Here is a 27,955-nt window from a genome sequence, read left to right on the forward strand (position 1 = left end):
AAAGACACAATTTTGCTCTCAAGGAAAATAAAAACAGATCTATTCAAATGCATTTAAAAGTTTTAATCCTCATTATAAGGTAGCATATGGTTGTTAAGCATGTAGATTCTCAGTCAGACTATGTGATTTTGAAGCTCTGCTATTTTAGCTGTGGGCAAGTCAAATCACTTTTGTAAGTTTCTTCTTCCTCATTGGTAAAGTGGAAATAATGAGTACTCACCTCTAAGGTTTTGGTGAGGATTCATTGTGAAAACATAAGCACTTGGTACCTGGTAAACTCTCAAAAATATCAACTCTTATGATTACTCATTTACCTGAGGATCAAAAAGAAAATAAGGGCGTCCATTCTTCAACTGAATTGCGAAATACTCTTCCTGATTGCCAGGTGATGCCGCAAAGACAATCAAACCTTCAGGCACCCTCGTTCGAAAGCTGGCCTTAATGCCTGGGGAGACAAGTGCAATCAGCGAATCAGTGCTGGGTTTTGTTGATTCTTTCTGATAAACGTACATTTACTTTCATTATTATTTATGATGTAGTGAGTACAGTCAAGGAATTATACACAGCAATGCACTGGGATGGCCCCAGCCATTTGGTTTTAACTGTATCCCATTAGGAATGCCAACCCATACTTGGAAACTCAAGCCTGCACTCCCGCTACTCAATATATAATGAAGTTTAAATATATGCAAAACTCATCAACATAAAAAGATATGTTGTCAACCCAAAATTGGACACCAGGGGATCAATGTGGTAATATTATCAGAGTCATAAAAATAAATGGGTTTTTGACATGAGTGAAAGAAACATAAGGAGCTTTGTTTAAAATACTTATGAAGTTTAAAGAACTTGTCCAGCAGTAGAAGCTAAAAATGAGAAAAATCTGCTATGAAGTGGTCCACAGAGCCAATTTTCTGGGATGCCATCCTGTAACCAAATGGTCTACAGCCTTTAGAATTCCAGGGGCTCCACTCACCCTTCAGATCACCTACCAGCACTGCCCATGACACACAGTGCTCCTGTCTCTCAGAAATTACCCCTGCTCAGGAAGCAGGGGGAGCAGGCAATAGTTCTCTATGATGTCTTCGCACTACCACCACCTGGCCCAACCTCCATTCTACGGGTATCCCACCCACTCAATGCGTACTATCAAGCTCTTCCTCAGTGTAAGACATTTTGTTAATGTACTGAAACTTGCAAAGAAGTTTAAGATCTTTGTTCTCAAGCGTGTCCAGTTTAGCTGGAGATATAAAATGTGTGTGTCTTAACAGACACGACGTACAGGGAGAATCAAATAAGGTCAGGAACCTACATGAGAACCAAATGACAGCTCAAGAGCACAAAACTGAATAATTAATGGCTATTGATTTGATTAGTAATATAGTCAACCAGGATTGTGTAAGTTGGAAGGGGACAGAGCTGCCTTCATGCTGGGCTGGTAACCAAAGTTCCTACATAGCTGAGGGATCTACCCTGGATTCAATAGACTACAACAGGTTCCTGCAATCAGAAACCATGTCTGATTCATCTTTCTACCCCCAGAAATCACATGGTGTCCTGGTGTACTTAGTAAATGGATGTGAAGAAAAGAGGTGGAAGGTACAATAGTGGTAAGGAAGAAGTTTTAACACAGGTGTGGAGGCGGGAGGTCAGAAATCATTTTGTGAGCATCAGATTGCCATTTTATAAAATACGTTTTCTATGGAACATTAACATTTGTTGAGTACTCTGATACACAATAAAGAAGAAAAACTAACAAGCCAGTGCCTGACATTAAATTCTAGTTGGTGAAAAAGAATTAAAAAAAAAAAAACTGTAGTGAGGTGTGATAAGTGATACAGACCTGTTTACATAAGATATAATTTGATTCAAAGGGGTTAAGAAAGGTTTCGCAAAGAATAAGATGCTTGAGCTTGTTTTCAGAGAATATGAAGGACTTTGGGAGAAACTGTATAAAGGCCTGGAGGCAGGGAAAATATTAAGGAAAGCTGGATGTGGAGGAGGCAGTTAAGAGATGAATCTGGAGAAATAGGCAAGACCCCATCTCAGGCCATATATAGAGTATCTGGTTTGAGAAGTTTGAGTAGAAGACAAAGATGGAAAGGAAGATTGTGTCATAACTATCTTTAGAGTGAATTATTTTAATACCAGCAAAGGCAAGTCTGGCATGTGGGCTTCAGACTTTCCAAAGAGGCAACTCAAATTTCTCCTGGCCTTCTTAGCTTCTGCGTCTTTGTCTTCTAGATTTTATGCTTTTGGTCCTTTTCAAACATACCTGTCCTACTCATTTTGATATTTCATTACTTCACACTCTCTGATTCTCTTTATCCCACCTTCTAGGATATTACATTCTCGCTGTTAGATTCAGTACCTGCTCCATCCTGGAGCCTCTGTCACTTCCTAGAATAAGATCGTTTGTCCCTACACATCACTTTTCAGTATCCAAACTCACTAGAACCCCTGATACTAGCTTTACTACTCTCACCTCTCCTACTAAGCGTACTAAAAAAGTTGGAATTTATCCTGTAGACAAAAGGAAGGCTTTAAAATTTGGGTGGAGGAAGGGAAGAAGATGCTCAAAGTCAAGCTAACAGTTGAATGTCTGGAGGATGTAGATAATTTAACTACAGAAGAACCAGCTGGGATATTGCTGTGCTTTGGGGGAATAAGATGATAAGGATTTTAATTAAGGACTGACACATAACTAAATGTATTGAAAGAATGGAGTCTATGTATTTCAGAAGAGAATCCTTAAAACAAGTGGTTATGAGGTGATGATGGGGGTAAGATGGTCAGTTCTTTTCACCAATTACTGAGGGAAAAGTAGCATTATTAACAGAACTAGAAAGGTCAGGTACCGAAGACAATATGGGGTTGAGGATAGAAGCTCCATCTGGGGCACAGTGAGTTTATATTAATGATGTAAAGGAAAAAACTATCCATCATTTGGAAATGAGAAACTAAATCTCAGAAGAGAAAATGGGGCTAGAAAAATAAATTGGCAATCACCTGCCAATAAATCATATCCCTGGGAGACAGAGCAAGGACCACTGGGAAAAATGCCCCAGACTTAAGGAAAGAATCGGTCCAATAATAAAGTTAGAACAATCAGGATCACATTGTAAAATGGAAACATAGGTAGGAGAGAACTTTAAGAAGGCAAAGTTAGTTAACTGTGTAAACATTTCCTATAGGTCCAGAATAATGAGAGCTGAAGAAAAGCTCACAGAGCTGGTAATTACTATCTTTTTCAATTGAGTAGAATGAGCAGAGTCCAAACTGCTGGGTGATAATTTTTCATGGAATGGATGAGTAGGCAGTGGGTATCGAGGTCTCACTAGAAAAATCTGGTAGAGAATGAAATGAGAGACATAGAAACAAATTATTAGGGTGGCGCAGTCAGATATAAGGAGGACACATCTGCCAACAAAAGCACAGACATGGCCAAAATCTGGTGTACCTTCTGACCAGAGCAAAATCATATTTCTAACAACTCTTCTTCTCTTAAGCTTCTCTCCTTTTGGTTCAGAGTGGCTCTCTTCTACAGATGGCTTACCTTTCTGTGACCATTTTAAAATTTCATATGTGGTATCAAATACTATAATTAAGATTATTGCTTTAAAATTAAACAACTGAAGGTTATTTCATAAAAATAGCTACAATTCAGAACACGAAGACAACAACACTCTCTACCAGGGTGCTGTAGGCATCTACATGGTGGTAACCACGGGAGCAAAAGCCAGTATTTGAATGAGGGAAGAAAATAATAATTGCTCAGTCTGGGAATACAACTACTCGTCCCCAGTTGAAGGGAAATTTGATGAATGAAATTATGAATCACAATAAGAATTACAGAAATATTTAGCCAAGTTATACTTGGGAAAAAATGAACTAATATCATATGTTATTCAAGAATATGCATGTGCATGTGTTTTTCAGACACACCATTTAATTTCCAGCTTTTACACTTCCATAACACAGAAATGTTATATAAAATTTAGCCCAACTAAAATAGAATACACAGATCAAGGGGTATTTCTTGTGAGAAATGAAGATTTAGTAAAGTAACTTGATTTGCTGTTGTATGGTCAAATTGTTTCCTTACATTACAAAGATTTATAATGAATGAGGGGTTTGTTTTGCAAGTAAAGAAATAAAAATATGCACACTTCCATTGAAACATCATGTTCTTGACAATCAATGTTGTAGACACTGATAAATCCTATCTTTTGAGCCAAATGCCTTAAATCATGTAGTCAATCATATGCTTATACATCCCCATCCGCTGACTTTAGGCTCAGCCACGTGATTTGTTTCGGGCAAAGAAATGGAAGCAGACATGTGGTACCATGTTAGAGAAGAAACTTCAAATATATACTGTGTGACTGATCTTGACTCCTATTTTCTCCTGTGCCTCATGAATGTGCTTTCATCCTGGGCTCAAGAATAAGAAGACATGTGGAGCAGAGCAGAGCAGTACCAAAGCATTTTTCTTTTTAGAGGTTTGCATTAAAAAGCCATGCTGACTAAACTGGGCAGAAAAATAAACATTTCTCATTTGCTAAAATTTAGATTTTGATGCAAAGAAAATGGGAGATATTCTGAAAAATAGAAAATTTTTTGCTTCAAGTATTTGGGGAAATGATAGAGCATTTTTCTATCTCAATAGAAAAATTTATTCATTCATCCAAGGAATATTTTTAGGAAAATGTACTTTGTGCAGTCACCCTTCTGGGCTATTGGGATACAGAGATATATAAAAGAGACATACATCCATAGCCTCACATTTTTAAAAAACCTGAAAATCCAAGATCCACATGGAAATACTTAGCTTTTATGTAAATGTGTTTGCAACTTTAAAAATTTAATCATAAAAACAGTAGAGTGACAAGCCCATGGGATAGGCAAAGAGTTCTTAAACAATACAGGTGAAAGTATAATAGAAAGGGAAATGATTATAAATTGTATTAGGATTAAGAACTTTTGTCTAAGAAAAGGCACAAATAAGAGAGTGAAAAGGTAACTAACATAACAGGAGAAGATATTTATAAAATATATTTCTGATAACATACATATCCAATAAAAATATATATAATTCCTAAAAGTAAATAAAAAAAGATGAATGACTCATTAAAAGAATGGGGGCAAATGGCTCTTCAAAAAGATGATGTCCAAATGACAAATAAATGTATGAAAAAGATGCTCAGCATTGTTAGTCATCAGAGAAATGCAAAATAAAATGCAATACCACTAAACGCCCACCAGAATGGCTAAAATAAAATAGAAAATACTAAATATACTCAAGTACATAGAGCAACTGGAATGCTCATAGCTACTAGTGGGAGTATAATTGGTACCTACCACCATTCTGAAAAACTGCTTGGCAGTACTTATTAATTTATATATCCTAAATATATGCATACCTTTTGGTCTAGCCATTCCACTCCAAGTTATATATCCCACCACACACACACACACACACACACACACACACACACACACACAGCTTCAGAAAAATATACAAGTATGTATATAGAAATACTTATTATACCATTAAAATGGAACATACACAAATGCCCACCAACTGCAGAAAGGATAAATAAATGAGGTATAATATAGCAATGAGAATGAACAAAATATAGCCACATGCAACTACAGGCATGAATCTCACAAACAAAACATTGGATAAAAAATGCTAGGCACAAAAGAACATACTGCATGATCCCTTTTACATCAAGTGTAAAACCACGCAAAATGAATCTATGGTTTTAGAGGTCAAGATAGTGGTAATCCTGGTTGGGGTTTAGAACAGGGCACAATGCAGAGGTTCTGGGGGATCCGTACTGTTCTATTTAGTAATTTCGTGCTGGTTACATAAAGCTATTCAGGTTTTGAAATCTGTCAACCGGTACACCTATGATTTTTGCACTTTTCTGTTTGTATGTTAAACTTCAATACAAAGGTTTGCTGAAAATGAAGAAATAATAGAATTACATAAAATTCAAACTATAAAAGCTGAAAGTGAAAATTCTCTATAGGTTTACCTGTCACCCTCACAGAAACTACTGCCAACAATTTGGCAAAGTTTTTCTCAGAAATATTTATACACATGTATGTCATTGTTTATCTGTTTTTTCTTTACTGAAATTGGATTACATCACGCACACTATTCTGTAAGTTTTAAAAATTTTTCAAAATAAAATTGCATATATTTAAGGTGTTCAACACGATGATTTATACATATACATAGTGAAATGATTACTACAGTCAAGCTAATTAACATACTATATCCTCACATAGGTACTAATTTTTGTGTGTGATAAGTGCATCTGATATCTATTCTCTTAGCACCTTTCCATACAGTATTATTATAGTATTATTAAGTATAGTCGTCATGCCTATACATTAGCTCTCTAGGCTTTTTCATCCTACATAACTGCAACTTTGTAGTCTTTGACCAACATCTCCCCAGTCCCTGGTAACCACTATTCTACTCCCTGTTTGTATGAGCTTGATTTTTTTTAAAAAAATTTATTCCACATATCAGTGAGCTCCTACAGTATTCATCTTTCTATATCTGGGCCATTTCACTTAGCATAATGCCCTCCAGGTTCATCCATTTTGTTGCAAATGGTAGGATTTCTTTCTCACGGTTGAATAATATTCCATTGTACCTGTTTGTGTATGTATGTATATTTTCTTTATCCATTCATCCACTGATGGACATTTGGGCTGTTTCCATATCTCAGCTATTGTGAAAAATGCTTCTGTAAGTGTTTTTCACTTTGTAACATAGAGCAGATATCTTTCCACTTTAGTTCACAAAGATACGTGATATTCTCTAATAAGTAAATACATTTACATACTTTATTGTATAATTTTATCTTAGATAACATTTAGTTGGTTTCTAATTTTTTGATATTAAAAGTAGTATTGCAACAAACAGTTTTGCTTGCATATTGGTAGGCTCTAAGATAATGTTCAGTCAAAGAGATTAATTTCTAAACATTTTACTCATATTGCCATATGGTCTTTGAAAACTAATAATTGATTCAAATACTGGGTTGGCAAAAGAGTTCGTTTGGTTTTTTCTGTAAGATGGCTCTAATAGCGCTTAGTTGTCTTTAACATCATTCGAAACAATTTTGTTAGACTGCATGTGACAGCTGTCATATCAGTGCATATTTAAAAACACATCCAAATTGGTGAATTTTTATGTAGGCATGTTAATGTTGAAGACAGAAGCAAAAAAGCAACATTTTCTGCATGTTATGCTTTATTATTTCAAGAAAGGTAAAAATGCAACTGAAACGCAAAAAAAGATTTCTGCAGCGTATGGAGAAGGTGCTGTGACTGATCGACCGTGTCAAAAGTGGTCTGCGAAGTTTCATGCTGGAGATTTCTTGCTGGACGATGCTCCATGGTCATGTAGACCAGTTGAAGTTGATAGCAATCAAATAGAGATATTAATTGAGAACAATCGACGTTATACCACACGGGAGATAGCCGACATACTCAAAATATCCAAATCAAGCGTCGAAAATCATTTGTACCAGCTTGGTTATATTAATCACTTTGATATTTGGGTTTCACATAAGTTAAGTGAAAAGAACCTTCTTGACCATACTTCCCATGCGATTCTGTACTTAAACATAACAAAAATGTTCCATTTTTAAAACAAATTGTGATGGGCAATGAAAAGTGGATACTGTACAGTAATGCGGAACAGAAGAGATCAAGGGGCAAGAGAAATGAACCACCACCAACCACACCAAAGGGCGGTCTTCATCCAGAGAAGGGGATGTTGTGTATATGGTGGGATTGGAAGGGAGTCCTGTATTATGAGCTCCTTCTGGAAAACCAAACAATTAATTCCAACAAGTACTGCTCCCACTTAGACCAACTGAAAACAGCACTCGACAAAAAGTGTCCAGAATTAGTCAACAGAAAATGCATAATCTTCCATCAGGATAATGCAAGACCACGTGTTTCTTTGATGACCAGGCAAAAACTGTTACAGCTTGGCTAGGAAGTTCTGATTCACCTGCTGTATTCACCAGACATTGCACCTTTGAATTTCCATTTATTTTGGTCTTTAAAACATTCTCTTAACGGAAAAATTTCAATTCCCTGGATGACTGTAAAAGGCACCTAGAACAGTTCTTTGCTCAAAAAGATAAAAACTTTTGGGAAGATGGAGTTATGAAGTTGCCTGAAAAATGGCAGAAGGTAGAAGAACAAAATGGTGAACACGTTGTTTAATAAAATTCTTGGTAAAAATGAAAAATGTGTCTTATTTTTACATAAAAACCAAAGGAACCTTTTGGCCAACCCAATACTTTTTCAGAGTTTGAATGACCACATCCGCATACTCCGGCCAATAATGGAAATTTCAAAATCTGAGATGAAAGAATGAGAATTCAGGTTTGTTTCAATTCACTTTTCATATTATTGGTGATAGTAAAAACTTCATATATATGTTAGCCATATATTTTTATGGGAGTTGTGCACACAAATGTCTCTTGTCCAATTTCAAAGGTCTGTTTATTGGTTTCTACTTGATTTATTTGAGTTCTTTTTTTTTTTTTTTTTTTTTTTTTGGTGGTACGCGGGCCTCTCACCTTTGTGGCCTCTCCCATTGCAGAGCACAGGCTCCGGACACGCAGGCTCAGCGGCCATGGCTCACGGGCCCAGCCGCTCCGCGGCATGTGGGATCTTCCCGGACCGGGGCACGAACCCGTGTCCCCTGCGTCGGCAGGCGGACTCTCAACCACTGCGCCGCCAGGGAAGCCCTTGAGTTCTTTAAATATTGTGGGTCATCATGTTATGAGCCACCATTCTCTGTCTCCTGGATTATTGTAATTATCTCCCCTAACATTTTTGACCTCCCTTTTTCCATCCTTGCTCCATGCCCCCCCAACACACAACACACACACACACACACACACTATAGTCTATTCTAAAATAATAGAGTCATCCCATCAAAGGACAATTCTCGTCACGTCTTTCCTCTACCTGGTGACCACCAAAGGCTTCTTGTCTCACATCAAGTAAAAGCCGAAGTCATCATAATAGCCTACAACATCTTAAATAATCCAGCCTTCACTATGTCTCCCATTTCCAATTATGTTTCCCCTCCCTTTCTCCACTCTGGCTACCTCAGTAATTGTTCTTCCCTCTGCCTGGAAACATCTTTCCCAGGTATCTGCATGGTTTGGTATCTCATTTTTTTAACAGGCCTTTTCTCAAATTCAACTTCTCTGAGAGACCCATTAAGACTGGTTTATTAACAATTATAATCACCCATCTGCTTTGCCTTTCTGCACAGCACTCACCATCTCCAGCCCGTACTATACTTTCATCATTTATTTCATTTATCTCATACCTCCATCCCTTAAAATATAAATCTAGAACAGTGCCTGCTTCATTCTAAGCCCTCAATAAATTTTTGAAGGATTAGATGTTGATCCTTTTCTTAAAACACCTTGTAATTTATTCCTCCCCTGCTCCCCTTGGTAACCATAGCTTTTTTTCTATGTCTGTGATTCTATTTCTGTTTTGTAAATAAGTTCATTTGTATCCTATTTTTAGATTCCACACATAAGTGATATCATATGGTATTTGTCTTTCTGTGTCTGAGTTACTTCACTTAGTATGATAATCTCCAGGTCCATCCATATTGATGCAAATGGCATTATTTCATTCTTTTTTTTTTTTTTACAGCTGAGTAATATTCCACTGTATATATATACCACATCTTCTTTATCCATTCATCCATCAATAGATATTTAGGTTGCTTCCATGTCTTGGCTATTTTAAATAGTGCTACAAACATCAGGTTGCATGTATCTTTTCTAATTATGTTTTTCTCTGGATATATGCCCAGGAGTGGGATTGCAGGATCATATGGTAGCTCTAGTTTTAGTTTTTTAAGGAACCCCCATACTGTTCTCCACAGTGACTACACCAATTTACATTCCCACCAACAGTGTAGGAGGGTTCCTTTTTCTCCACAGTTTCTCCAGCATTTATTATTTGTAGACATTTTTGATGATGGCCATTCTGACCAGTGTGAGGTGATACCTCATTGATCCTTTGTCTAGATAGATGTTTCAAATACTTTCTCCCAGTTTGCTGTGTGCCTTTTAACCTTATGTTGTTGTTTTTCATTATTCTATAGGCTAAAATAAAACGACTCAAAATTTTAAAACATTTTTTCTTAATTTCTTCTAGAATTTGTGCTTTAATTAGAAAGTACTTCCTTCCTCACAAAATAATAAAAAGTAGTCTTTAATAGTTTCTTCTAGCATATTCATGACTATAACATTTAAAATTTTAGTCCAGATGATTCAGCTTCCCATTGCATAATGATAGCAGCCTAATATTTCCACATTTTTGTCTAAAAACCATTCTGATCATGAAGGAGAACAAATATAATCACCATAACCCAAGCCATTAGGGCTATAGAGTGGCCACTAGGGCCAAGCCATAGAGTCACTAGGAGACAGAGAATTCTAAAAACTTCAATATGTGAAATAGAGAAATAAACATTCTAAACCAGAAGAGTCAGCACTGGAGTTCACACTGGAGTTGAGAGTGGAATAAAGAATGAACAGAAAAGGGCAGAGGGCAGCAAGGACCCAGCCATGGCAGAAGTCAGACAAAATCACCCCCTGAAAGTCAGCTCCTCCCTGAGTTAAAGAAACAAGCAAGCAAGTAAACAAACAACAACAACAACAACACTGAGAACAAAATATTGGCTACTGAGATAGTCAAAGAAAGAGGCCTGAAAGGGTCCAGGAAAAGAAAGAGCAATCTGTGGAAGGCACTGCTTCCAGAAGAAAGGGAAGGCACTACAAGGAGCCCTATCTCTTAGCATCAGAGAAGGAAGCAAACACGAGATTAAGAGTTCTGAATTAACAAAAGAGAATCAGAAAATCAGAAAACACACAAATCAACACAGAGCGCACCATCTATCACCATTCACAAAAACAACAGGATGTGTCTCTCTTGAACCAAAAAACCTACCCCAAACCTTCATCCTAACTGATATACCATTGGTACTGCATATTTAGCAAAAGGTAAGACATTTCAAAATGACTGGAAATTATCATATTACATCCTTATACAGCTACTGTAAGAACAAAATGAAATTGAGAACCAAAACATTTTAGCTGAAGAAAATTCTTCCCTCCAAAATCCAAGCACAGAAACTATAATTAGAGGAAACTATAACACAGCTCCCCAGCATGAATACAAGAGCTGCTAAAAAGCAATTACAGATATGAAAAAAGAATCTTGAACCAGAATTTCAAATTCTCATAACTGACATGGATATGTAGAATATATAAAGAAATCCTACAATGAAGTCCTACAACTCAATACATTTTTTTCAAAGAGGAAATGAAACTGGCCAAGAGGCAATGAAAAGATGCTCAACATAGCTTAATCATCAGGGAAATGCAAATCAAAACCACAATGAGATATTACCTCACACCTGTCAGAATGGCTATCATCAAAAAGAACACAAATAACAAATGCTGGCCAGGATGTGGAGAAAACGGAACTCTTGTACGCTGTTGGTGGGAGTGTAAATTGGTGCAACCACTGTGGAAAACAGGATGGAGGTTTCTCAAAGTACTAAAAATAGAACTACCATATGACCCAGCAATTCCACTCCTGGGTATACACCCAAAAATAAATAAATAAATACATAAATAAAAACACTAATTCAAAAAGATACAAGCACCCCAATGTTCAAAGCAGCATTGTTTACAATTGCCAAGATAGTGAAGTAACATAAATGTCCATCGACAGATGAATGGCTAAAGAAGATGTGGTATATATACAATGGAATACTACCCAGCCATTAAAAAGAATGGGATTTTGCTATTTGCAGCAACATGGATGGTCTTGGAGGGCATTGTGCTAAGTGAAATAAGTCAGAGAAAGACAAATATTATATGATATCACTTGTATGTAGAATCTAAAAAATACAAAAAACTAGTAAATATAACAAAAAAGCAGCAGACTCACAGATACAGAGAACCAACTAGTGGTTACCAGTGGAGAGGGGAGAGGAGCTATGTAGTGGTGGAGAGTGGGGGTACAAACTATTGGGTATAAGATAGGCTACAAAGATACATTGTACAACACGGGGACTATAGCCAATATTTTGTAATAACTGTAAATGGAATGTAACCTTTAAAATTGTATAAAAGAATTTTAAAAATTACAAAGTTTAAACAGTCATGACCAACAAACCCTGATATGTGAATAATAAGGTTCACAAGGAAGATGCTCAGTTTCATCAATCATCAGGGAACTGCAAAGTAAAACTACAATGAGATACCATGTTATACTCACTAGAATGGCTAAAATTAAAAACACTAAATTCTGCTGTATGTCAATGTAAGATGGAAGAACCATTTCAGAAAATTGCTTGGTATTTTCTTACTAAAACATAAACGTAGCCTATGACTCATTCTGTGGTTTGTCTTTTCATATTCTTAGCATCTTTTGAAGAAGTTGAATTTATCATTTTTCAATGGATAGTGCTTTTTATATCCTAAGAAGTCTTTACCAACATCAAGGTCACCAAGATATTCTCTCATTTTTCTCCTAAAAGCTTTATAATTTTCGCTTTTATTTTTAGGACTTTGACTCCATCTCAGATTAATTTGTATGTATGATGTGAGGTAGGGATCCAGCTTCATTTTTTCCATATCACTCCAGATTATGCAATATCATTGGTGAAAAGATTGTGCTTTCCTCATTGAATTGCCTTAACTTCACCAAATTTAATTGACAATGGAAATTTGGGTCTATTTCTAATCTATTTGTCAGTACTTCACAAATAATACAATGTCTTGATTTTTGTGGCCTTATTTTAAGTCATGAAGTCAGATAGCATAAGTCTGACAAATTCATCAGACTATATTCAATCTTGTTTTCAAATATTCTAGACCTTTTGAATTTCCTTTTAACTTGTAGAATCAACTTGAGAATTTCTTTAAAAAAAGCTTGCTGGGGCTTCCCTGGTGGTGCAGTGGTTGAGAGTCCGCCTGCCGATGCAGGGGACATGGGTTCGTGCCCTGGTCTGGGAAGATCCCACATGCCGCGGAGCGGCTGGGCCCGTGAGCCATGGCCGCTGAGCCTGCACGTCCGGAGCCTGTGCTCTGCAACGGGAGAGGCCACAACAGTGAGAGGCCCGCATACCGCAAAAAAAAAAAAAAAAAAAAAAAAAACCTGCTGTAATTTTGATTGAAATTACATTAAGCCTATAGATTGACTTGAGGGGAAGGACTATTTTAACAACCTTTTGTTTATCCACAATCATGATAAGTCTTCTCATTTATTTATATTTACTTTAATTTTCCTAAGTCATTTTACAATTTTGGGTGTAGAATCTTCTCACTTATTTTGTTAAATTTAAGTATTATGTTTTGGATGCTCTTTTAAATGCTACTTTTATACTTTTTTCAACTATTATTAGTATATTTGATTAATTTTATCTAAGTTTCTTTTTATTTAATTTTGTTTCAGCAATTTTTACTATAATATGTCTAAGATGTGATTTTCATTGTATTTATCCTGTTTGAAAGTCACTGAGCTTCTCTGATCCATAGGCTGCTGTTTTATCACAAAATCTGAAGATTTATCAGCAGTTGTTTCCTCAAATATTTTTTTCTGCCTATTTTCTCTTTGCCTACTTCCTGGAATCCTGTCTCCACGCAAGTCAGAACTCCTGATATTATCTCACTGGTTACTCATCCTGTTTTTCTTTCAATCTTTTTTCTCTTTGTTTTCATGTGGTTATTTTATAACTATCTATGTTCAAATTCATTAATCTTTTGTTTTGCACTGTCCGTCTGCTGTTAAGCTCATCCAGTAAAGATTTTGAACTTCTTTTATTTTATTCCTTTTAGAGCAATCATTTCTCTTCTAAAATGCTGTATTCTCTTTATCTACTACATGTATTTTTACCTTTAAATTCTTTAGAATATTTATAATATTTGCTATACTATTTTCATTCTAATTTTAATAATTTGGTCATCTGGAAATATGCCTCTATGGACTGTGTTGAACTGAAATTGGGCTCTAATTACACGGAGTTCACTTGTGATTATCCCAACTCCCAATGACTGGTGATGTCATTGTTTTGATTTCATTCATATTTAAACTGGCAGGAGATTGTAGATTTTTTTGGTTCAAATTTGGATTCAATCCTTTCATATCTCTGGAACCAATCACTGGAAGAATGTGTAGGAGTCCATTTCTAGGCCCTCTTCAGCAGATACTTTCTTGGCAAAATATGAGTGGAGAGCATTATAGGATTTGGGAACTGAGCTACTTGTTTTGGCATTTGGACTTCTTCTAGATCTCATGTCATGTCACTAGGGCACATTGACAGTTGACAGCTGATTTCTTCTTGCCTCTGAAGATTTTCCCTATATATATATCAGGCTTATACCTCTGGGACCAAGTACCCACCCTCAGATATAGAAAGTTCCACAGCTCTCTCTTCAACTATGAAACACTTGTTTCTTACTAAAATTCAGTTTGTCCAGGCTTTTCTGCATTACCTGCTCTTTGACAGCCTCACAGAAAAATATGATATTTATTTAGCCTAGATTTTTCTTGTTGTTACCATGATAGCGAAAGTCCTTCTCACTCTTTTACCTCCAAATTTGAAGCCGAAGTTTCTATTAATTTTATAAGTGTTTTTGTGGGAACAGTAAAGCAACTGATTTATATATAGATCCAGTCACTTGTAGACTGTTCTATTAGTGACATATTTTTAACAGATTGTCTTGGATTTTATAGGAGATAATATTATTGGAAAATAATGATTATTTGATCATTTTAAGTCCAAGTTTTATAATTCCTATTTCTTATTGCATTGATAAGACTGCTAGAACAGTGACATGTGACAGCGACCACAGATCTCTATCTTTTTAGTGCTACTTCTATATTTTTCTAAAGATTGATATATTTATCCACTTATTTGTTCAACTGGTGAATCACCTTTATACTGAAAAATTTTCCTTGTGGCAAATCCTGAATCTCTCTTGCTTGAAAGTATGCCTATATTTTCTAAATCTATACTTTACGTATAGATAACTATGGTCCTCTCATAAGAATCCTTCAAAAATGTAGAATAGCTTTTAGGCCAGACATTTTTTTCCTTTTAACCTTCAATTATAGGGGTAAACATTTTTTTCCCTTTAGAAATAGATATTGATCCACTGGTTGAGAAAAGTCAATCAAATATTACAGTAAGTTAAAAAAACCCAAACCAATTAACATGAGATAACTTTTAGCAGGAATAAAAGAATACGAAAACAACAACTTACTTTAAAATATTTTAACTTGTAAACATAGAGAAAATTAAATAGACAATAATTTAAACATAACTTAGTTCCATTAATTTACCTTTTCTTTCACCAAAATATACTTTTTTTCTGAGAAATAAAGATAAGAAAGACATAATACTCATCTCATATAGAACTTATTCTATAGTAGATGGGCCAAATGAATACAAAACACTACAAATGACATACTTAAAGAAGGATATGCAATTCACAGATGTTAAATAGCAAAAAAAAAAAAAAAGAGACTAACTGTTAAAATGAGGGCAGAGCAGCATATGTGAAAGTTCACAGAAGCTGTGATGACTGAGCGGGATTGTGAAGGATGAAATTATAAGTTAGCTGATGGACAATGTTGTAAAGAGCACATAGGGCTTCTAAAGCCAAGTGATAGATATAGATAAACGTTCATAAAAAAAGAAGATACTGTAGTAGAAGACAGGCATTTTCCCGAAGCTTTTTAAACTACTGTCACAACCAGTATCTCTCTTTCTTGTTGACTTTAAAAAATATCTGCTAGAATTTAGCTTTTACAGTCTGCCTAGTGCCCCTTCCTTGTATTGTAGAAGGAAGTATCAAACCAAAACACTGAGATGAGGATGAAAGGTACTCGAATCTGGTGTTATCACTAAACTCTCCTTCAGCTGCATCACTCAACCAAATCCATTGATCCCGATGCTAGGGATGTGACAGTCAACAAGTTTTTCAAATCCTGCTAGGAGCCATGTGAAAGAAACAGGTATAGCCTGGGATAAGAGTTACTTGTCTCTGACATAAGCCACATTGTTCATCTCTCATTCAATAGAAAATTCCAATAGAATAAACAAAGATATGACTCAGTTGTAAAACAAATCTATCAGAGCTCAAAGGCGCCTTATAGATCAGTATATTAAATTGGCCAAGGATTTATAAAGAACTGCTGTAAAACAACACAAATTAAATATGTTAATGTAATAGTCAAGGTGTATTTTGTCAGGAAATTTACTGGGGTGTGGAGAATACAGTCCTGATGCATGAAATTCTAAAATTAAAATAACTCTTCACATAAAATTAATGCATTCTATTACATAGATATTTTCTTATCTTTGCCCTCATAAAGAAAGCCGAAATCCTTTGGCTTCATTCTAAAATATCCCTTCTGCTTCATTCCCACTCATACCACTTTGCTTGGGGATGGATTTCTAGTTGCCTGTTTGGTACATTAGGGAATGCAGAAGTTCAGTTTCATATAGAAGCAACTCTAGCTGTACAGCTTAATTTGAATTATGCAAATAAGTTCTAAATTGGAAAAAAGATTTTCTTTTTACTTGACTGCCATTAGATGGTGCTAAAAATGTCTCCATTCATAAAATATTTATGGCTAACCAGCCCTATAAATACATGAATAACAAAATCTTCATTGACTATAGTTAACAAAATAACAATTGAAAACTAATCTGAAAATAATAGAAATGCCCTGGAATTAATCCCCAAACGGCTAACTCGTTATTAGAATGCCAAATGTGTTATTTATTTAAATATGTATATTTCTTAATTTTTAAACTTACATTGCTTTTCATCTGCTTACTACTAAAGAACTTGGGAAACATTAGAGCAGCATTCTAAAAATTACATTGTAAATGAAGATTAGGATAAAAAGTAGGGAAATACTAGAGAAAAATAAGAATAAAGAATTTTACTGTGTAGGAAGTTTTGAGAAACAGTAGTTAACCCTAATCTTTATAAAACAAAGAATGCTCCCTTTCATCTTTTAAAATAATCCTCCAGGGCTTCCCTGGTGGCGCAGTGGTTGACAGTCCGCCTATTGATGCAGGGGACACGGGTTCGTGCCCCGGTCCGGGAGGATCCCACATGCCGCGGAGCGGCTGGGCCTGTGAGCCATGGCCGCTGAGCCTGCACGTCCGAAGACTGTGCTCCGCAATGGGAGAGGCCACAACAGTGAGAGGTCCGCGTACCGCAAAAAAATAAGTAAATAAAAATAACCCTCCATTTCAACCTAGGAACAATTAAAAACTGTGACTGCCTGAATGTCACTGTTAATAAGGACCAATCATGCTTTACAATCTCCAAATGATAAGTATACAAGGAAGAATTATCACCAGATACTTTCTGAAACATACATAAGCCAGGATGCTTATTTCCTGTACAGAATAGGCCTCAGTTAATAGATGTACTGGATTAGGTGATCTCTAAAAATCCTGTAGTAGTGTGTGACTTTATAAATTAATGAACTAGAATTTTCATCTAACTGCCTTTTCAGTTCTGATTTTACAGCAAGAGACTTCTCAAGTTGCTTATCTTCCTTTCCATTTCATACAGATAGTCTTGCAATCACTGTCAGGCAACTATTTCCACTGCCTTAGATACTTGGAATCTTACTCTAGATTTTTGGGGGGGGGGTGGGTTAACATCTTTATTGGAGTATAATTGCTTTACAATGGTGTGTTAGTTTCTGCTTTATAACAAAGGGAATCAGTTATACATATACACATGTCCCCATATCTCTTCCTTCTTGCATCTCCCTCCCTCCCACCCTCCCTATCCCACCCTTCTAGCTGGTCACAAAGCACCAAGCTGATCTCCCTTGCTATGCAGCTGCTTCCCACTAGCTATCTATTTTACATTTGGTAGTGTATATATGTCCATGCCACTCTCTCAGTTTGTCCCAGCTTACCCTTCCCCCTCCCCGTATCCTCAAGTCCATTCTTTAGTAGGTCTGTGTGTTTATTCCCGTCTTGCCCCTAGGTTCTTCATGACCAGTTTTTTTTTTTTTTTAGATTCCATATATATGTGTTAGCATACAGTATTTGTTTTTCTCTTTCTGACTTACTTTACTCAGTGTGACAGACTCTAGGTCCATCCACCTCACTACAACTAACTCAATTTCGTTTCTTTTTATGGTTGAGTAATATTCCATTGTATATATGTGCCACATCTTCTTTATCGATTCATCTGTTGATGGATACTTAGTTTGTTTCCATGTCCTGGCTATTGTAAATAGAGCTGCAGTGAATATTTGGGTACATGACTCTTTTTGAATTATGGTTTTCTCAGGGTATGTGCCCAGCAGTGGGATTGCTGGGTCTTACGGTAGTTCTATTTTTAGTTTTTTAAGGAACCTCCATACTGTTCTCCATAGTGGCTGTATCAATTTACATCCCCACCAACAGTGCAAGAGGGTTCCCTTTTCTCCACACCCTCTCCAGCATTTATTGTTTGTAGATATTTTGATGATGGCCATTCTGACCGGTGTGAGATGATATCTCATTGTAGTTTTGATTTGCATTTCTCTAATGATTAATGATGTTGAGCATTCTTTCACGTGTTTGTTGGCAATCTGTATATCTTCTTTGGAGAAATGTCTATTTCGGTCTTCTGCCCATTTTTGGATTGGGTTGTTTGTTTTTTTGATATTGAGCTGCATGAGCTGCTTGTAAATTTTGGAGATTAACCCTTTGTCAGTTGCTTCATTTGCAAATATTTTCTTCCATTCTGAGGGTTGTCTTTTCATCTTGTTTATGGTTTCCTTTGCTGTGCAAAAGCTTTGAAGTTTCATTAGGTCCCATTTGTTTATTTTTGTTTTTATTTCCATTTCTCTAGGAGGTGGGTCAAAAAGGATCTTGCTGTGATTTATGTCATAGAGTGTTCTGCCTATTAGTTTTTAATTTTATGTCTAGGATGAACCCTGAAGTGGAACTCTCATCAAAGTTCTTCATCTGTGTATTTCAAAATTCTTCACCTTTTTTTTTAAAGTTGGGTAGTTTGTCTTTATTATTGCCTTGTAAATTCTCTTTTCGTATTAAGGGTATTATTTCACTGTCTGTCACATATGTTACAGTCATTTACTTTCTTTTCTTACAGATTTTTTAAATTAAAAAATATTTATTTTACTGTGGACAGATATTTTTAATGTTATTTCTATTATAAAAATTGTGCAAATTTTTACGTATTAAAATTTATGCTTTTCCAATAATGGTATATCCTTTTCTTTTGCTTTTATAATTAGGTTTCCCAACTAAAAATGTTACTTACTTACATTTTCCCATTCATTTCCTATATTTAACATTATATTCCATTTGTAATCTATTTTGACACATAGTGTGAGATAGCGATATATCCAAGTTTTGTTTTTGTTCCTGGACATGTAAAAATAATGCATTCCATGAGGCAGGAACTTTGTGTTATTTACTTCTGCATCTCCACCACCTTGAACAATGGCTGACACATAATAGATGCTCAAAAATATTTGCTGAATAAATGTTTAATGGCTGCAATCCCACCTTTAGCATATTCTATTGACTCAATCTCTGTACTTTCTATTTAGTTCCACTGATATATTTTTGTAGCAGTAGTATCTGATAATATTTCTAATATCTGACAATTTGTTCTTCCTCTCAGTATCCTTCCCTTCTATTTTTTAACTACTTCTCAATTCATTCACTTTTTATATTAACATTAAAATCATTATTATGATTATGTTTTCTCTTTTCCTTAAACTGATCCTGCACATGTCTTTTTAACTTTATATAAGATTTTATATATTTTATTGCCATTATGAATAAGATCAGTTTTAGATTCATTATTACTGAATCATAGAAAAATACTTAGTACATTTGTTTTTAATCAACCATCTTATTGTAATGTTATTATCTATATTAAGTTTTGGTGTTCTCTCCTTTTTTCATATATATGTTTATATTTTCTGGAAAAAATAATTTTGTCTACTCCTTTCCAATAATCCTACCTCTTAATTCTGTCTTAATACATGGGCTATATTTTCCAAAATAATATTAAAAATCAGTAGGGATGATAAGCATTATTTATTGTTCCCAACTAAATAAGAATTGATACAGTTTTTTAACCATTAAGGTGAATGGTAATGTTGGTTTGTCCAATTATCATCTGTTTTAGATTACTATGCTTCTTGCTGATTTTTTAAACACTTTTTATTCCTTCTCTCAAATTATATTTCTTGAGTTGTTATTCTGTAGAAGGTAGATGGACCTAAACATGAGTATGATGCATCTCAAACATTTAGGAAACCTTAGGCTAACAGAGTGTGTAAGAGCAAAGAATGTTTTCCAAAGGAAGAATCGTTTTAGGTGACTAGTAAACCACAGTTTCTTGGAATTCTCATGGAATGCCCCATGGAAGGAACCACCAAAATAAACACTCTATTATCGAAAGCAATTAATAAGTCAAATGCTGTAAAATGTAACCAAGGTCACCAAAGAACATCTAAGATGATTTCCTCTTCTGAGTAGCTTTATCTTAATTACAAAAATATAGACTTATATTGCATGAAGTTTTAGGTAAAAATGCTTATACACATACAGAAAAATAGATCTATTTATATAAATTTATCTGTCTACATCTGTATCTATTTATCCATCCATCCAACTCCAGATTATTCCCCCAAATTGCTCTTGCACACCAAAATATTTATATAATCATTAATAAAAAATCAGAAGTTTACAAGAAAGATAAGTATATTATGAGGAAGATATCACTCTTAGTTAAAAAACGCTTCCACTAATAACCAATAATCGTAAAGTATCATCCCTCCTCTTTATACATACTATATACGTTCAATTCCAAACACCTTAAAGTTATATTTCATCTACTACATAAATACACTCCACTTTGAGCTCATTTTTGAAAATTGTTGTGTGTTGGATTGAAATCAGATAATGCAAAATATGACTGAATGCCATTTAATGATAACTGGACTGTGAATTATAATCAACATAATACTTAATCATTTTATAGAGCAAAAAATAGAAAATTCAGCATGTATTTTGGTTTCCTGAAACAAATAATATGTTTTACCTTGACCTCTTGTAAAATGGTTGACATTTTAACAAGTGACTCTAGCAAATAAAGTGTTTAAACTTAGGTTAAAGTAAAAGGTAGTTATGAAAATATTCTTTAATAAAATGAATTTGTATCTTTTTTTTTTTTTTTTTTTTTGCAGTACACAGGCCTCTCACTGTTGTGGCCTCTCCCGTTGTGGAGCACAGGCTCCGGACGCGCAGGCTCAGCGGCCATGGCTCACGGGCCCAGCCGCTCCGCGGCATGCGGGATCTTCCCAGACCGGGGCACGAACCCATGTCCCCTGCATTGGCAGGAGGACTCTCAACCACTGCACCACCAGGGAAGCCCTAGTTTTTGTTTTTATACAACTGAAAGAATAAACTTTTGGACATATATCTATAAAGCATATCAGTTCTACTTTCATATCTTATACCTCACAGAAGATCTAGGTGCTTGCATATACATATATAATTCACATATACCGTTGCACGTATACATGCACACATATGCATACACGTTTCATTGAGTTACATTTATATTGACTCATGTCCAAAAAAGGGATTTCAAAAGTTTATTTTAATGTAAGTATACACAATGTACTGAAATATGCTGTTTTATTTTGTAATACAAGCATCAGGATAAAACAATTAAATTCCACTCACTTGCAGCATTAGTACAATTTCTGAGTGACCTTGACCTTGAAATGATTTAGTGTCTTTCATGTCAAATCTAATGGTTGAAAGTGTTCAATGACCCCAAGCAGCATTAAAAAGAATCTGCTTTGGAAGTTCTACACCGAAGTCTTTCTGTCCTAACAATCTCAGCTGATCCAGGCAATTGGACCAATATTAAAACATATTTCAGGCTCCTTTGGAGCAAACGAGAATCCTAAAATGTAATCAAATGAGAACAATTTCTCATGTTACAGTTTCAAATAATACATTGTTAGCTCAAAATGAAATCAAAACGTCTACTTCTGATTCTGACCCTACATTTTGAAGAGAACGCTATAACCACATTACGGTTCTTCAAGAATCCTGTCTTCAAGAGTAAAGGAATCCAAGAGGAAGGAGCTGGCTATACGTCCAACTTTGTGACAAATGAAAAACAAAAACAAACAAACAAGAAGCATCCCAAGGGCTTAGGGGCCTCCTGTAGATCAACACTTAAACACACATCTAATTTTGGCATAATCATTGATTATGGAATCACAATCACTGAAGATTCATGGAAGCCAATTTAGAATAACCATGAAACCCATGGCCATTCCACCCCTGTCCTACCCCACTTTATCTTGCTTGTCAGAAGTAGGGCAAGGGTGGGGAGCTCTTCTGGCTGCCTAGATTACCTTGTGTTTGGTAATCTTCTACAGCTTGGGCAACCACAGTGTGTTAAGGATCAAGTGTTTTACTACAATGACATTTTGGGGTACTTTCCAGAGGGAACGGATATTTTACTAAAAGGGACCAGTCTTCTCCTTCCAGGCCAAGGAATAGCTAATCTAAAAATGTGATCACATTGCAATATTTATTGTCTCTAAAAATGTGTTTTGAAAATACTAGAATGCCTATAAATGCATGCTGAATGAATGAAAGAGTAAAATTTCATAATCCTCTTAGCAGCCCATGTCATTGTATAATCACTCTTACCATCATGAAGTGAATCCTTACATGTAACTGAGTCCATTCTTACCACAACTTAATTCCATTTTCTTTAGTTCACACTATTGTAGGAATTGAGAACAACAGATTTGCATGGTAACAATGCATGTATTTGAAATTGGTTACTAATTCATTTCTAATACTTTATCACCATAAGACTAAAATATGAGGTAAATTCAATTCAGTAAAAATAAGTTAAACTTGTTTTAAAAGTCAGAGAAATGGTTGCCTGTGTGCAGACAAACCTGTTCATGAACGAACATTTTTGTTTTAATCAGGTAATATAATTGCATAGCTTCTCAATTAAATCACCAAAAACATATTAACCACTTTTGGAGAAGTATCGAGAAAATCAGAGGGCAAAAAGGAACTGACGGCATCTGCCATGTACTTAAAAGAGGGCCCAAGGTAGGACCCGTCCCTCTCCCTGGCTAAATAGGAGGCAGCTGCCTGGCCTTCACCCTGTTCTCCAAGTTAACAGCGTTGCAAGAGTTAAAACAATCTTTCTTTTTTTCCTTCCAAGGGTCCTATAACATTTTGTTAAGATATTTCTTTGGTGTAACTCCAAAGAAGGGGGAATTTGGTATTTGGCTTAGTGATTAAAGACAGATGCTAGAGTGTACTGCCTGGATTCAAATACCAGCTCTAGAACTTAATTTATATGTGACCTTGGACCTTATTTAACCTTTCTGTACCTAATTTCTTCATGTATAAGTGGAGATAATGATAGTTTCTTCTTTCACAAAATTCTTGGGAAGATGAAATAAGAAGTTAAAGTGTATAAGGTATTTAGAACCATTTGGCCCTGTATAAGTACTAGCTATTATTATTATTATTATTATTATTATTAAAGTCCATTGATTTTTGCTTGCTTTGAGATGCCCTTGATTTGGTATTAACAACAGAGGGCTATATTGTACCTTTATTTTACAGTTTACAAAACAGAAAGCTTGTAATTAGACACATCTTGAATACCTGTCCAACTCCAAGAAAGAAAGTGTCTTACAACTTGAGCAATCTCAGGGCTTCTCTGGGAGAACAAAAGCCTCAGCATCCTCATCGTACAACCTTCTCAGAGTCTAACTTCTCACAAGCACACACAGTCCTTCATTATACAGAAATATATTTCTGTGTAAAATTACAGTAAGTTCTTACTCTATTTAAGAAATGTATATTGATGACAGCTACATGTAAAAGAATGAGATTAGAACATTCTCTAACACCATACACACAAAGAAAACCCCTCAAAATGGATTAAATAACTAAATGTAAAGCCAGATACTACAAGACTCCTAGAGGAAAACATAGGCAGAACACTCTTTGACATAAATTGAAGCAATATTTTTTTTGGATCCATCTCCTAGAGTAATGGAAATAAACAGATGGGACCTAATTAAACTTGAAAGCTTTTGTACAGCAAAGGAAATAATAAAACAAAAAGACAACCTACAGAATAGGAGAAAATATCTGCAAACAATGTGATTGACAAGAGAATTAATGTCCAAAATATACAAACAGCTGATGCAGCTCAATACCAAAAAAAACCCAAACAACCCAGTGAAAAAATGGGCAGAAGATCTAAATAGACATTTCTGTAAAGAAGGCATACAGATGGCCAAAAGGTACATGAAAAGATACTTAACATCACTAATGATTAGAGAAATGCAAATCAAAACTACAAAGAGGTGTCACCCCACACCAGTCAGAATGGCCATCATCAAAAAGTCTACAAATAATAAATACTGGAGAGGGTGTGTAGAAAAAGGAATCTTCCTACGCTTTTGGTGGGAATGTAAATTGGTAAAGTCACTACGGAGAACAGTTCGGGTCTTTCTTAAAAAACTAAAAATAGAGCTACCATATGATTCAGCAATCCCACTCCTGGACATATATCTGGAGAATACCATAATTTGAAAAGATACATGTACCCCAATGTTCATAGCAGCTCTATTTACAACAGCCAAGACGTGGAAGCAACCTAAGTGTCCACTGACAAATGAATGGATAAAGAAGATGTGGTATATATACACAATGGACTATTCCTCAGCCATAAAAAGGAATGAAATGATGCCACTTGTAGCAACATGGATGGACCTAGAGATTATCATACAAAGTGAAGGAAGCCAGACAGAGAAAGAAAAGTATCATATAACATCACTTATATGTGGAATCTAAAAATAGGATACAAATGAACTTATTTACAAAACAGAAATAGACTCACAGACATAGAAAACAAACGTATGGTTTCCAAAGGGGAAAGGTGGGGGAGGGATAAATTAGGAGTTTGGGATTACAATACACACACTACTCTATTTAAAACAGATAGCCAGCCAACAAGGACCTACTGTAGAGCACAGGGAACTATACTCACTATCTTGTAATAACCTATAATGGAAGAAAACGTAAAAAAAGAATATACATATTTTTATATATGACTGAATCACTCTGCTGTACATCTGAAACTAACACAACATTGTAAGTCAACTAAATTTCAATAAAAATTTGTAAAAAAGAAATGAATATTGAGTGTCTCTTACAGACAGTGCACATTATTGGGGACACTAATATGGAAAAGATGTGACAACTGATGAGCCCCCAATAATTTAGAGTTTAGAGAAAATGTTTGTTTTTTGTTTCAACCTTTAATCAACATGTTTCTTTCTTGCTTTCCCAAAATCCAGGCCAAAAACCATTCCTGATCTCCACATTCTAATGGGACATCCCCTTCCTACCTATGACACCAAGCTTTAATAATGAATGAACCAGTTCATCCTTTTACCACTTTTTAAGGACCTCACCAACAGGTCCCTGGAGTATAGCTACAGGAAAAAAAATAATCTCTACATGTATTAGAGTCTTGGCTGTGCTCAATTCAGGACAAAACAAAAATGTCTCATTTCTCCATTTTTCTGAACCAGTGATTGGAAACACTATGAATGGTGGTATGAGGATAGGATATCCAAGCCTGCATACCTTCTTAGAAAAAAGGTCTGGCTACAATCTAAAAAGACTGGTTGTTTCATCACTATACAGAAATAAAGAAAAGACTGAGATATTGTGTAGCAAATAGATTCTGTTCCATATTATTTATTAGGATGGTCTTATACAAACTATTCAAAGAAAGCTTATTTATAAAAAGCTCTCCGAAACTCCATCACTGAATAGTCCAGTAATCACTAAGTAGCCATTTATTCAATTTGGTAATGGTCTGATTAAACAGTTCTCTAGTGCACTAAAACCCATAGAGGTGAAATAAAATATTAGAGGCAAATGATTTTACCCAGTGATGCATTTTCTCTCTATTTCTAGGTCTTCCCTTTAAAAAATAAATAGAAAGCTGGTATACTTCAGTAGAATTTACTTGCTTAGTTTTGTAAGTACCAGTTGGCTAGACTAATATCATATTGTACAGATTATATATAAAGACCAGTTTTCCTCTAAATATGTTGCTTTAAATTTCTACTACAACTTAATTTCACACATGTCCATTTGTGTGAAAGATGATATATTTAAATTAAGTGAAATAGTCTACATACAGGATTTTAAAGAAATCTTAGAGAGATTTTGACAAGACTCCTAGTTAAAGAAAATAGAGCATGAGTACCGCCTTATTGAATTTATAGAGGCTTTTCTCCTTAAAAATAGACTATCCTTTGAAAGTCTTTTAGCAAATCCACTTGTCCCACAAATAGTCATGATTCAAGCCACTAACAGTGCCATCTGTTGGTAGCAGTAATGCTGATTTGTTTGTTTATTTGTTTTCTACAGTGCTATTTTGTTCCTAACTGTTGAAATTCTTAGGTGGCAAAAAGAGCTTCTCTACAACATGGTCATTTTCAAGTCCAGATACCACAGGATGGATTCACTTTGCCTCCTCAAGACCTAGCCAAGAGCCTGGTACCTAGTATATATTCATTTGATTTTTAAAGAAAAAATAAAATCATAAACATTTTCTTATTGCAGAGGAAAACAAGCACAAGAAAGCTGATATACACTTTTTCCCCCCAATCTTTCAAGATTGCTTGACCTGAAAATGCAAGTTGTGTTTCAGGTATTATAAATGACTCTTGACATTTGACTACAAGACAGAGAAATAAGTCATTTAAAGTTTAGAACATGGGCTTCCCTGGTGGCGCAGTGGTTGAGAGTCCGCCTGCCGATGCAGGTTCATGCCCCGGTCCGGGAAGATCCCACATGCCACGGAGCGGCTGGGCCCGTGAGCCATGGCCGCTGAGCCTGCGCCTCCGGAGCCTGTGCTCCGCAACGGGAGAGGCCACAACAGTGAGAGGTCCGCGTACCGCAAAAAAAATAAAAATAAAAAAATTTTAAAAAATAAAGTTTAGAACAGCTAATAAAGCAGATTGTATCAAATAGAAAAAAAAAGTGCTTCAATATGACTAAATAAGAGGGCAAGAACAACAAACAAGACTTTTACAGTTGTACCTCCCAAAAGACTATTGACTAATTATCTAACATGTAATATATGACAAATAGGTAGTTTTGTTGAAATACATGGAATTAAAATGATAGTATCTTATAAAGTATTGAATATTGACTTAAGATGGTAATACAGTGAGAAGGGGGCATAGTATGCAACTTTTACGTCATTAGCAGCAGATCCTTTAATTATTTGTTGAAGCCAATAGTGTATATTTGCTCCAAAACAAATGTGTAATGTACTGGTCAAAGATTGGTATAATTTAAAGATTTTTCATTGTAAGACTAATAATATTATATTAAAGCTGCTGAAAGGTTAACTAGGTTAAACTAAAAGGTTGAAGGAACTTACCTTTCGTAACGATAAATTTATGAATAAATGGAAAAGTAGATAATATTTTATGCCCTAAATTTTAGGGTTAAGTGAAAGAGGAAGTCACCTTGATTGAAATTTTGCTGTTTTTCCCCCTATTCTAAAACCACTAATTTGATACCTGTTTTTATTTTATTTATTTTTTTTGCCACCCTATTATACTCACCACTGGTAAAACAAACAGGACATTTTAGCTTTAATCTTCTTACTACATAACCCAAATAACTTCAGTCATGTTTGCATTAATGCTGCATTAATCATGTTGTTGCGTATTAATGAGTTTTCAGGCTATGCTAATT

The 27,955-nt window shown here is 35.3% G+C and overlaps 1 protein-coding gene across 1 annotated transcript in view; it reads right to left on the minus strand.

Moving 5' to 3' along the window:
- Nucleotides 1-27,955, minus strand: part of USH2A (usherin) — a gene marked incomplete at both ends in the record, with an annotated part of 783,425 nt that overhangs the window by 492,235 nt on the left and 263,235 nt on the right. The window contains one exon of the mRNA XM_082834448.1: nt 315-445. Coding sequence (XP_082690574.1) covers nt 315-445 — 131 coding nt within the window. The remainder of the gene's footprint in view (nt 1-314; nt 446-27,955) is intronic.

The sequence above is a fragment of the Leucopleurus acutus genome (assembly GCF_964270905.1).
Source record: "Leucopleurus acutus genome assembly, chromosome: 2".
NCBI lineage: Eukaryota > Metazoa > Chordata > Mammalia > Artiodactyla > Delphinidae > Leucopleurus > Leucopleurus acutus.